This window comes from Chenopodium quinoa, unplaced genomic scaffold (assembly GCF_001683475.1).
Source record: "Chenopodium quinoa cultivar QQ74 unplaced genomic scaffold, ASM168347v1, whole genome shotgun sequence".
In the NCBI taxonomy this organism is placed as follows: Eukaryota; Viridiplantae; Streptophyta; class Magnoliopsida; order Caryophyllales; family Amaranthaceae; genus Chenopodium; species Chenopodium quinoa.
In genome coordinates, this window is record NW_018744092.1 from 1,756,392 (window position 1) to 1,768,968 (window position 12,577).

At 34.9% G+C, this 12,577-nt stretch overlaps 2 protein-coding genes and 1 long non-coding RNA gene across 4 annotated transcripts; 1 reads left to right on the plus strand and 2 right to left on the minus strand.

The window, feature by feature from the left end:
• Positions 1-2,134: 2,134 nt before the first annotated feature.
• LOC110691798 (transmembrane emp24 domain-containing protein p24beta2-like) lies at positions 2,135-8,837 on the plus strand. Of its 2 annotated transcripts, none has more exons than XM_021868753.1 (5): positions 2,135-2,330; positions 3,303-3,533; positions 7,301-7,487; positions 7,579-7,686; positions 8,327-8,837. In XM_021868753.1, the coding sequence occupies exons 2-5, from the start codon at positions 3,318-3,320 to the stop codon at positions 8,458-8,460; spliced, it is 645 nt and encodes a 214-aa protein (XP_021724445.1). In that variant the 5' UTR covers positions 2,135-2,330; positions 3,303-3,317; the 3' UTR covers positions 8,461-8,837. The 2 variants fall into 2 exon arrangements, with proteins under 2 accessions (XP_021724445.1, XP_021724446.1); XM_021868754.1 differs by lacking the exon at positions 2,135-2,330 and adding an exon at positions 2,359-3,189.
• Positions 8,838-10,638: 1,801 nt separating this feature from the next.
• On the minus strand, positions 10,639-11,231 carry LOC110691704 (acetyl-CoA acetyltransferase, cytosolic 1-like). Its single transcript, XM_021868640.1, has 2 exons — positions 11,034-11,231; positions 10,639-10,871 (listed from the first exon to the last, which is right to left on the minus strand). The coding sequence occupies exons 1-2, from the start codon at positions 11,229-11,231 to the stop codon at positions 10,731-10,733; spliced, it is 339 nt and encodes a 112-aa protein (XP_021724332.1). The 3' UTR covers positions 10,639-10,730.
• Positions 11,229-12,019, minus strand: LOC110692054. The gene is made up of 3 exons (XR_002505376.1): positions 11,942-12,019; positions 11,795-11,860; positions 11,229-11,330 (listed from the first exon to the last, which is right to left on the minus strand). It is a non-coding gene; the product is annotated as an uncharacterized LOC110692054 (long non-coding RNA).
• Between the last annotated feature and the right edge of the window lie 558 nt (positions 12,020-12,577).

The window sequence follows — 12,577 nt, forward strand, 5'->3', positions numbered from 1 at the left end:
TAAAAATATGGAAAGTAGTAAGCATTATTAAGTGATGGGGTTATAAAAATTATTGTGTTGGGAAAATAATTCATATGTGAGTTGGAACTAGCTGTCCCATTTTAAGGAAATAGAGGAAGATTATTGAGTAACATATAATATTAGTGTGTTACTTTACCTATTACCAATTAGGTATAGGGTGAAATCCCACTGCATTTATATGTTATATGTGATCACACTCTATCTAAGAATGGTTAATCTTCTATGAAGATGAAAATTATTATGACAATTTATTGGCTCTTCTTGTGTCATGAGACAACGTTGGTTCTCCTTGTGCCTTAAGATAGGGATAAAAATGAATTTGAGTTTGGCTTTGCTCTAAAAATCTTAATCATGATTAAGTTAATGGATTTGAGTTAGATTTTACTTCGAAAAGCTAATACTTGATAAGAGGTGTTTTTCCATAAGAAAAAACAAAATAGGTTTGAAAAGAACATCATCAAGATGTATTGATATGTTAGCAATGTTAGAGGCATGAGATATAATTAGGGATATCAATGGGGCGGGAGGCGGGACAGATGTTGGCCTTCCCATCCCCATCCCTGCATAATATTCTCATCCCCATCCCACGGCGGATCCAAAATTCATCCCTATCCCCGCCCCGGTGAGTACAATTTCAAAACCATCCCCACCCCACCACCCACTTGGATATCCACACCTACCTAATCCCCACTCAATATCCACCTAATCCTCACTTCCCAAATACAACAATACTACATAATATAGATTATAATAAAAGAAAAAATCATTGTCAATATTACAATTTTTCTATTTACTACTTTATTTTACTTAATTTTTTTGTTTTATAAAATACTATAAAAAGTGTATAATTTTATTTTAAATAATATATGGATGTAGGTATGGGACGGTTACGAAGTGGGGCGGGTAGGGCGGGGATGGTGCAGGTACAACCTAAAACCACCCTCGCCCCATCACCCATGACAGGTATGGTTTTTATCCCTATCCCCACCTACCACCTGCCAAACCGTGACTCATCCCTAGATATATTCAATATATTAGGAGCATGATAGGTTTATGCTTAATTATTTTAAGATACAGTGTACGATTTAGTGAGTAAAGATATTTAATATTATCATAAGGGAAATTGTATGATGTTAGGAATGTTTAATTGAGAGTAACTAAGAATTCTTGATTATGAATATTTGATGATTTTTTCAATAATATAAAAAAGCTATAATATTACATTTTTACCTAAAACTTGTCATGGTACCAGAGCAAATGATCTTAATCTATTGTCAACACTTAATAAAATAGGGTTCAATGATTTGAAGAATGCAAGATGAAAGTGATTTGAAGATTTTTTTGGATTAAGTAGCCCAATAGAATTGCAATTGCCTAAGCACGGGCCATTTGACCTCATGTTGGAAATCAAAAGAATGCCCAACAATAAAAATTGTGACATTTCCACATCGCAAGATTAAAGGTAGTTCACATGTATAGGAGAACATTAAAAAAAATAACCGTAACTGAGTTGAAACTAGTTATCTCACATTGAAGAGAATGACTAGTATACAAAAATAGTAAGACTACTCCACGGCTCCACCTATCTCCAATTACTTTTAGGTTGGAATTTTGCCAAATTTATATGTGGCAAACTCTCCGTGGGCTTGTACTGGACTACTCATCCTAGTTAAATAAAAAAAATTACCTACAAATTTTTGATGGTTATTTGGTTACTTTAGTTAAATAAAGGAATTTCAATTCGATTCCAATTAGCATTTGAAGTTTGAAGTAAAACATACTGTCCTTTCTTTGTCCATAAAAACCAATGAGAATTTGCCACATCACAAAATTACGAATAACTCAAACCCTTCAAAAGTATCGGGGTGTTCCAAAAAACCCGACCCGGTTATCCCGTCCTAATTATCCGATGACCCGCAAAAACCCAATGGAAAATTGACAAATTTTTCTGATTTTTTCGGGTCGGGTACCCGTCCCGCTAAAATAGCAGTTTCGTGGGCCGGGACATTGGAGAAGCTTTGCTAATCTCGGGTACCCGAATACCCGTTTAAAAAAAAAAAAAAAAAAAAAACGTATGAAACTACCCGGATTTAAGGCCCAGCCCATTAGACAGTTAGACCTGGGTTCCAATAACTCACAAAAAAACAAAAAACACGCAGTCAGACCTCAGACTTCTTCTTCTCTCTCTTGCGCCTCATCTCGACATCTCAAAGCAGAGATCGGAGTGAACCACCGACAACACTTTCTCCAACCTGGTTTTCCAGCGTTTCGCACCAGCCTTTCCGCTTTGGACACCATCCTACGGACTGGTGATGACTTGAGCTCCTTTGCTTTTCTCTTGCTTTAATGTTCTTTTTTTTGGGGTTTTTGTGTTAGCTGGGTTCGTAAGTGTCTTCTTTGTGGTTTTCTTTTATTCTGCACTAGTTGGTCTCACCTTTGTTTTTAGTTTTCTTTCACCTCTTATTTGCTGTGTGGATGGTGCTACTATGGCCGGGTTTGCTCAATGCCCTGTCCTTGATGTTTCTCAACCAGATTCCACACCTATGTTAGATGTTAAGGTTCTTACGGTTTTGGATAATGAGTCCTCTCTAGAGTCCATCAATTTAGATTATGGTTGTCAAAAGTATAAGTTTGTTTTCCGTAAATGTCCTAGTATGAAAACCCAGGCCGACGGCAGCCTGATTGGGGTGGTGAGAGGCGATAAGCGGTGCTTGGGCTGACTCTGTTTTCGCCAAAGATATCGCCTCTGTCTTCGCCGCTTCAGAATTCTTTGCCTATTAGTAATCTTACACTTTTTATTTGTTTTACTTTTAAAATCCGGAAACTTAGAATTCGGGTACCCGAATTATCCGGGACGGGACACGGGCCGACTTATCAACTACCCGAACGTATCCGAAAATCCGGGTAACCGGATCTGAACACCCCTAAGTACCGCCCCTCACATGCCCTTTTCTTCTCTTCCTCTCATAATTTAGAAAACCAAAAAAAGATTAAAAATCAAAAAAAAAAAAAAAAAAAAAAGAGGGGTTGGGATGTTCTAACTTTCCAACCTCAAAAAGCCAGAAACTTTAACTTCAATCAAATTCATAATCTTGAAGATCAATAAAACAAAAACAAAAAAACCCAATTATTCCAACTTCAAGCAACTTTTTTGGTTTAATTTTAGAGGTAATTTGCTCAATTCTGCTTTACCAAAAAATCTTCAAAGTTTCTATCTTTTGACTTATTTTTGTATGTTTTTTTGTTCAATTATTGATTATATTCATGTTACAATGATGCAGAATAAGAAGAAAAAGATGGGTATGAAGAAAAATTTGATGGGTATTATAATAATAATGTTATGGAGTATAAGAATATTAAAAGGAGTAAATGGGTTAAGATTTGTGATTGATAGAGAAGAATGCTTTTCTCATAAGGTTGAATATGAAGGTGATACTCTTCATTTTTCCTTTGTTGTTATCAAAGCTGATACCCCTTGGCATCGTGACAATGAAGGTGGTGTTGATCTTGTGGTATTTTCTTCTTCTTTATCTCCTTACTTTTTTTTTTTTTTTTTTTATAGGTTTTGTTGAATTTGCCTTTTATTTATGGAATTTTATGTTCAAGACTTGATTTTGTTGATGTGTTTTGGTTTATTTTATGATTTTGGTATTGCATTTTGATTTACTTACCTTATTTTAGGGAAACACCAATTGAATTGTGTTTGGATTTGGAATTAGTTTTTATTAGGTATGTAAACTATCATTGCTGTCCAAGGCTGTTTTGATTAGGTTCTTGTGTTATTGTTTGAATGTTGTTTCATGTAGTGTTGCTTGGTTATTAAAATAGAGAGGATATTGTATAGATAGTGAAAAGGGAGATGGTGTAATTGTAAATCCATGTGCTATCCTCTTTTTTGATGTGAATTTTGTTTGAACTAAAGTTGCTACTTTAGCCATTAGCATCAATTAGAACCTAAGGAAGAGTGAACAATAATGGTTTCTTTTGATGAGAGGTGAGACCCAATATAAATTCTCATCTATGGTCAAACTGACAAACCCCACGCTTCATCTCTACATAGGAAATAGCAGTTAAGGTGGTGTGGTGGAGTGCGTAGGAGCAAATTGTTGTTGGTTTTACTGTGATGGACAAGTTAATGGTTGGCTGTGAGGATTGAGGAGCTTATAAACCATCCAATTTAGAGGTGGTCAACCCCTTATTGTGTTTTCCAGTAAGTAATGTTAGGAACATTAATAATGCTAGGATTTGATTTTTGTATAGGTCATTATGACTTAGCAATGTGTTGCTGAAGAAACTTTCAGAGTTGGTAGCTTTCTCCTCTGTAATGTATGGCTTATAGTAGTTGATGACTGATCTCAAAACCTATTGTTGACTTTTCAAGATTTTTGATCCTATCTTCTATATATATCTTCTGTATTTCTTTCCATATGAGAAATCAAAGTTATTTTCAAGATTTAATAACTTTTCAAGTACATAGAATGAATTTAAGATTTTGTATGATTGTCAAAGAAACAGTAATCAATATGGTTATTGTTTCTAAGGTGTTGGCATCTACATGAAATATGAGTTGCTGTGCTTACAACTTACAAGTTGTATGGGCCATGCTATCATAAAAGTCTTAGCTTATTTCCATGTCTCACCTAGAAGGTTCAAACCAGATTCTTAATTTGGAAAAGACATGAAAGTAATTTCACTTTGGTTTTCCCTAGAGCATCTGAGATTGCTGTTTTTTTTAGAATAGTGGAGTTAACAAGGAATTAAGAAAATTCTTTTCTTGTTGCATGAGGAATTTGAATACTGTATTTTCTTATCATGTTTCAATGGATTAAGAGAATGCATTCTATTAGCTAGTCAATAAAATTAACCTTTGCAAATTCTATGAATGGTGCTTAATCAATCAATCAAAGCCTTAATCCCATAAGTGGGGTCGTCTACATGAATCAAAAGTGATTATTCCATATAGTTATCCACACAAATCTTCCTCCTTCACCCCTCACGGTCAAATAACAATATCTCATGCACATCCATATGTTCTCATGCACATCCATATGCTTCATATCCTTCCTAACTCCTTCCAACTAAGTCATTTTCGGTCTCCCTCTACCTCGTTTAACATGAATGGTGCATGTATGATAAATATAATGATAATATGATATTTGTATTGAAAATAGTTGGGTAGACCCTTAAGCAAATAAAAATCAGCAAATTTGTTTTTTATGGCTATGTAGGGTGGCTCGTCTATTAAGGCTGAAATGCGATCTGGAAGATCCCATTGTTCGTCTCCCATGACATCACATAACTAAGAGCCGTGAAAACGGATCTTCCTAACAAAGTCATAGGGTGTTCATAGGCTTTCCTAATTAAAGTTTTGATTTTTGTGTACTTACTAGAGAGTGCTATCGGCATCTTGTAAATAAAAGAAGCTAAGAAAAGAAAGCCCTTCCCAAAAGAAAAAGAAAATAACACAGTTCGTGCATGAATATAAGTTTGGTGTCCAATCATACAATTCTTTTCTACACATAATTACATGTTTTCATTCCACATAACATTTAATTCCCATGATCAAAACCAGAATCTAAATAATTAATGCATACAAGAACAAAATAATTCTAATTTATATGCCCAATTATTGCCTATCCAATCTCAAAACATGCTTTGCTTTAAAAGCTTTTAACACATAATTCATACCTTTATCTTTTGCTTTCCCCGCAAAACGAGCAAACTAAAACTATTTTTAGAATTTTTTTTTAACCAAATTAATTTCGAAAATCACCAAAAATAATTGAATATTTTCGACTCCCTCTAATAAAAAATTTCAAACACTTTCAAAATAAAAAAATAATTTTCAGACATTCCAAAATTAAAAAAATTCGGACCCCTTCATTAAAAAAAATAAAATTTCGGACATAATTAGGGAAAAAAAAAAAAATCGAACTAAATTAGATTAAATGAGTAATTTAAATCCGAAAAATAATTTCAATTCAAAGCTTCCAAAATGACCTTTAAAATAAACACTTGGCCAAGTTAAACGCAAGGTACCTTGAAACACGTTTTTGGCTTTAGTGGTAACTAAAATTCAACCAAAGCTCCAAGATACCACTATAATTTTACCTCAGATATCCAAATTAAGCAATAGTGGATATCATCTTTTCGAATAATTCCTCTTTTATCTCCTAGAATCTTACATGGATTGGAATTGATTGGACCCTCCCGCCCCTTTCTTATATGTGACGTTAGGGGGTGACCTTTTGATACAATTACATAAAAAGCCCCAGGGGTTCCATAATTGAAAGAAGATATTTGTTAGAGTAGTTGTACTTGATTTCTTTCTCTCCCTCTCTTTTATAGAAAGAAATTCAGGCTGGATTTAAACCTCATTATAACCATGATCCGCACTAGTGCAATACATGATAATAAATTGCTAACTTGTTAATAAAATAAAGCAATGTGGGCATTCAAGCCTAATTTCTGACTCTGCACCAGCAGAGTTCCTTTTTTCTCAACAAATCACCTTGACAAACCACCACATCCACAGTTAAGTAATTTGTGAAGAAAACACAGTAAATGTGTAAAGTATCTTTAGTGTGGACAATGATACTGATACAATTGATTCCTTTGCCCTAATCGAGGATGAGGTCCTAAATCCCAGAGGTCACTTTCTTGGTGGAAGCAATTCCATAAATGATGAATTTTATAGCACAGAAGACTGGCAGTTCTATTGGAAATTGGGTGTCATTTGGGACCTCAAAGAACAGTGAATGAGTCATATGAGTAGGCTGATGAGAAAGCAGTCGTCTTTATGCCAAAGTGTTAGGTATGTATTTTGTTTTGGTTGGAGGAGAAAGGAGGTGTGGTTATCAAGGATAACTTTGAGTGATGGCACTTATAGCAGCTCATGCCCCATGCGGCGGGGGTAGTAGTTTCATAATGTGTCTACTTGCTATCCCACTTGTGTGATTTACATCTATATGAGCCTTGTGCCCCCCACTCTAACACAAATAAAGCCTTTGGTTTCATGGAACTTGTACTTGATGCTCTATACAAACGGTCTACGGTTTTGATTTGCAACCAAATGCGAAATTGTAGTTTCAATCCAAACTCCCCCCTTACAAGGCTTTTAGTTAAAAAGCCCTGTCAGATTTTTTATTTTTATACGTGCAATTTAATAATGATTCAATATTATCTTTTAATTGAACTTCATGCTTTGGACAGATTATTATTAAAAAAAATATGGCAAACTTTTCTCTTACTCTTTATTGGTATATTGTCTTGATGCCAGGTGAAAGGACCTGATGGTGAACAAATCCATGACACTCGTGACAAAACTAGTGAGAAGTTTGAGTTTATCGCCCACAAGAAGGGGGTCTACAACTTTTGCTTTACCAATGGGTCCCCGTATCATGAAACCATAGATTTTGATGTGCTTGCCGGTCACTATGGATATGTTGACCATCATGTAAAAGATGGTAATAGCTCAATACATTGCCTTATTTGAACAAATATTTTCTACTGTTTCATTTAAGGAAAATCTTATGAGACCAATGTGACAATTTGCAGAGCATTTGAGTCCAGTGTATGAACAGATTAATAAATTGGAGGAGGCTCTCTACAACATACAGTTTGAACAGCACTGGTTGGAGGCTGAGACCGATCGCCAAGCAATAAGTACGTTCTTTGGGAACATATTTTACTTTCAAATCATGCTTTATTTGAAAAAATTTCTGTTTCCTGTGTATTCCAAAAGTGAACCTTAAAGTAACTAAAAGTAGGTTTAGATCAAAATTTCCAAAATTAGACCTTTGCCAAAAATACGCAATTATTAGGAAAATGTTATTCTATGAATACTATTATTATTCATGAGATACAGTTTTAGATTAGTTCATCTTTCAGTCCTGCAAGCTATATATATATTTCAGAGCTGTTCTCTATGCTTATGCATAATAAAATTGAAATTGGATATTTTTGTTGTAATTCCCATTTTGCACTTGCCTAGAATTTGCCTCCCTATCTTGGAAGTTATATGACCAAATAACATCCAAAATTGCATGTTTGTAAACTCTGTTAAGGATAGGCAAGAATCAGTTTTATGCATTAGGGAGTGAAACTTAAAAAGAGTTAAAGTTATCTCTTGCTGGTTGTAGAATGAGCTGTAAATTGAAATGCGGAATTCTCCCTTATCGTTTAGCTTAGTTTATGTATGTTTAAGATTTTCTCTCTCCCCGCATACTTAAAAAAAATGCAGTTCTGGTGTACATTGTTAACAGCATGAGAAATATGACTTGAAATTTGCCTGATTTGGATGCAGTTAACGAAGGAATGAGCAAAAGAGCAATCCATAAGGCAATCTTTGAATCAGCAGCACTTATTGGGGCGAGTGTTCTCCAAGTCTATCTGCTCAAACGCCTGTTTGAACGCAAGCTTGGGACATCCAGAGTTTAGTGTTTTGTTGGTGAATGAATACCTGTTGCCCCCAATTTTAGAGCAGCTTCGTATAGTTCCCACTTTTGTGTTTTTGCCATTCCTTACTTTTTCCCTTCTTGCTATTTAGGTAGTTCAAAGTAGAAGTTTGGGTGGCAATTTTCTCTTTATGTTGAATTTTTTTTTTTTTATTATTTTTTTTTAAGGTTTCGGTTTCTTGTAGTCTGTAACATGTGTTGTACTAGTATCAAGTATATCTTGTATCTCTATTTATATTTGGTTAGCCGCACTCTCTTGAGATGCTAGTTGGATGTGCAAATGCACTTGAAAAGTCTCACAGAAGTGTTTCATGATTTCATATACTCAATTGATATTATGCCATTTCTAATTTATATTTATTTTTATGGTTTCATAGACATAGTAAAGCAATCTAGCCCATGTCAAAAACTTTTGTTTAGATCTCCTTGTTTCTTCTTGTTTTCATTTTATATTAATGTCCACATATTAATGTTCATAATTATTATTAACGGCAAAAGCTAACAAATGTCCGACAAGATAAATTAAAGTAGAAAATTAACTTGAAATACTCCGTAAACATTAATTACATTGATCACCGTGTGATTTTGGCATGTATTTTCAAATTAATACTCCGTACCATTTTGGGAACTATTTTAAAGGGTTATTAACGCCCCGGAGACGTTCGTTAGCAAGATCCAATGAGTATGGCCTTTCATTTATACCTTTGTGATAAACAAAATTTATGAAAAGTATTATAGGCAAAGATGAGCAATTAGGCCCCTACAACTTAATGATTAGCTGCCACTTTTTAAAAGTCTAATACAAGATGATGGAATTTGAAGTTGAAAACCATCACTTTTCACTTGTCAATGATAGTAACACAAAACCAACTGTTTAATAATCCAGCTGATGGACTTGCACTCACCATTCAGGTTAATTGCAATATGCAATGGATCCAATTCCATTTTTGAAATCAACATTTAGCTTATTATTACTTAAAGTCAAGAATACACATAAACTTAAAGATGAGATACAAAGAATACAGCTTATGCCCCCATTCAATTGGTCAGTCCTAGTACAACATAAAACAAATACTATCATATCATCTAAACTTCCAAACACTAAGTAAGAAAAAAAATACAAAAAACAAAAGCTACCGAAGTACGAAAACATTTGTACCACTAATACTTTTTTTTTTTTTTCTTTTTTTTTTTTTTTAAAAAAATGCTTGCATTATTGGAGCCATATAAAGGGCATAAAAAATGTCATAAATGACAGGTTGCATAAAACTTATTTCTAACAGCTCCTCCAACATTGTGATGAGCTAAGTCCTTAATAAGCCTGCAATTTAAAAGCATAATACAACACATTTCAGAGTTCTCTCCCAGTCAAATTTATTTTGTATCCTTCACTGAATGATACAAAAATATACTGCTGGAATTTCTATTTCAGAAAGTACAGAACTATATAAGGGCCAAAAGCAGGAATGAAGGTGCCCATTGATGAAATATTATTATTCAAAACTGCAATGAGTGAGGACTATTGCTTGGGGTTAACTTAAATATCAAGTCTTACAAAAGCTCTACAACAAGAGCAGATGCACCACCTCCACCATTACAAACACCAGCAACACCATATTTCCCACTTTTCTGTCGTAGTACCCGTAAAAGCAATGCAATTACAATCAGGAAAGAGTCAATAACAACCCTGTAAAAAGATACAGCCAACCAAAAAAGGGTTGCATTCAGATACTTTTGATAACTCGTTTTAACCTAATATACCCACTATTCATTGTATGAGGATAACAAAATTGTAACTGTGTCAAATGAGATGATTTTGAGATACATTTTTGCACTAAACTATACAAACATACACCATAAAAGAGCAATAAGAGTTATACCCCCAAGAGTGTCACGATGATTCGTGCTCCACTGCACCCAAGAGGGTGTCCCAAAGACACAGCTCCACCATGCACATTTACTTTTTCCTGCAGAATTGAAGGTAGAAAGTCAACAAACACCATCAAGTCGAATGGCTCAAAACCTTGTTAGCATATGAAGAAACCACGACACTAACGACAGCACAATGATGTGGACATGACACAACTTTATGCAAACATAATTGAGCGTGAATATATTGTTTTTTCAGTGTGCAAGAAATTTTAGGTCCCAGGAGACTGATCTCAGAAAGTCCAAGCAATTTCATGTTCGCAACAGAAATAACCTGCTCATGTCAGAAGAAGATTAATTAAAATATGACAGTTGCTCATAGCTTCAAGCATGACAAAGAAAAAGAGCACATGCAGCGAAAGCTTCATTTATCTCATAGTAATTAATCTGGGAAGCATTCAAGCCTGCATGAGAAATGGCCTTTGGTATTGCGAGGGCAGGAGCTGTCGTAAAATTCTCTGGAGCCTGAGCATAAATTAGGATTCAGAAACACAAAAATACCATGATGGCAAAACTCAAAATGCATATTAAAAAAACTTATTACCTTATAGGTAATAATAATCCTCCAAATTTTTTTACGTAAAACTCTAGAGTATGTTGTCTACAAGTAAAAAGTTCATGCAATACCTGAGCAGCATCTCCATAACCACTAATCTTAGCAATCACCTCTAACCCAAGCTCTAGTGCCTTCTTTCCACTCACTAAAACAATTGCAGCAGCACCATCATTGTCATCAAACAATAAAAATGTTAGAAAAGAGTGCATGCACTGCAAGTTTGCAACATTTGACTTCCCTACATATATATCACCTAACAAGCACAACATCCACGAGTAAGTGACAAACCTAATGCTAGAAGCATTTCCAGAAGTGCCTCCATCTGCTTTGAAACTTGGTCTAAGTTTTCTGAATTTGGCAGGGTCATACTGCAACACACAAGAGAAGAAAAAAGATGAACTCAAGCAGCCCCTGATAAAGATAGCATAAACAGAAATGAAAACTTTGGCAGAATACAGATGTAAAGTCATGATATGTCCCGAGAGCTTATAGGCTTTACTCAAATCAGTGCAGGTGAAGTGAAATGAGCCACTTGATGACCAGTTTTTTCATTCATTTTATTTTGATATAAGAAATTGAAAATTACATAGAAGGGGTACTTCTTGGCTACACCAGGACCACGTCAATAGTCTCCACAAAGGTCATTGCATTTTGAAGGCCATAGAAGAAAAATTGAATAGGAAAAGGAAAAGGGTTTTTGGTAAAATAATGAAAAGACATAGAGCATCAAACAATCAATATTACGAAGGGATAAACAAACATTAACGTACACATAAATAATTACTTTTTCAACATGAGATGTCATTGACAATGTTAGTTATCAATATTATACCTTAGTAGGGCCTTCATCTTTATCAACGACTGTTGTTGGTTTTCCCTTTCCACCAGAAACTTCAACCTGCACCGATACATATATATATCAGTATGAAACAATCACAGAAAAGAGAATGAAAATATAACAACAAAGTTATGCCCTTACGGGAACTATCTCCCATGAAAAAACACCAGTCTCCTGAGCAGCAATGCCACGCTCAAAGCTTTGGCAAGCATAGTTATCCTGTAGCGTCATGCAAAACAAGTATTTATTCATTGTATAAAATAGAGAAGAGATGCAATAGCTTTTAGCACTAAGGTTTAATTTAAAGGTTTATTTATAAATTGTGGTGATAATATGGATCAATCTCCAACTTTAAGCATAATTCCATCAAAAAGCAATTAGTTAGAGCAAGACATAGTTACCCTATATATGGATGGTACAAGCATTAAAAATGGAGTCAAGACTTTTCATCTAAGGTGAAGTGTGTCATGTCCAAGACGGGAACCCTTCCTGAAGTGTTGGCATATAAGGTGAGATGTATATTACATGCGCTAGTTTATGGGACATGAGAACAACAACTCTACACAGGTAAACATAAGACAATAATACATCATTTAGATAGTACTGTAGGGAGAAGGCGGAAGATAAAGAGAGAGAGGGTGGAGAAGAAAGAGATAGAGAGGGAGGATCGGTGGTCGGGATTTGGGGTTCTGGGTAATTCGGCAGTCGTGGGGTGGTTGGGGTTTTCGAGTTCGACGGTCATAGGTGGTCGGGGTTTGGTTTCTGCGATCAGGGGGT

Excerpts from the sequence above, each read along its gene's own strand:
- LOC110691704 (XM_021868640.1), bottom strand. The coding sequence starts at position 11,231 with ATGTTGTGCTTGTTAGGTGATATATATGTAGGGAAGTCAAATGTTGCA. Across the intron at positions 10,872-11,033 it reads GTTATGGAGATGCTGCTCAG|GCTCCAGAGAATTTTACGAC; the intron begins GTATTGCATGAA and ends ATTTATGCTCAG.
- LOC110691798 (XM_021868753.1), top strand. The coding sequence starts at position 3,318 with ATGGGTATGAAGAAAAATTTGATGGGTATTATAATAATAATGTTATGG. Across the intron at positions 3,534-7,300 it reads AAGGTGGTGTTGATCTTGTG|GTGAAAGGACCTGATGGTGA; the intron begins GTATTTTCTTCT and ends TCTTGATGCCAG. Across the intron at positions 7,687-8,326 it reads GACCGATCGCCAAGCAATAA|TTAACGAAGGAATGAGCAAA; the intron begins GTACGTTCTTTG and ends ATTTGGATGCAG.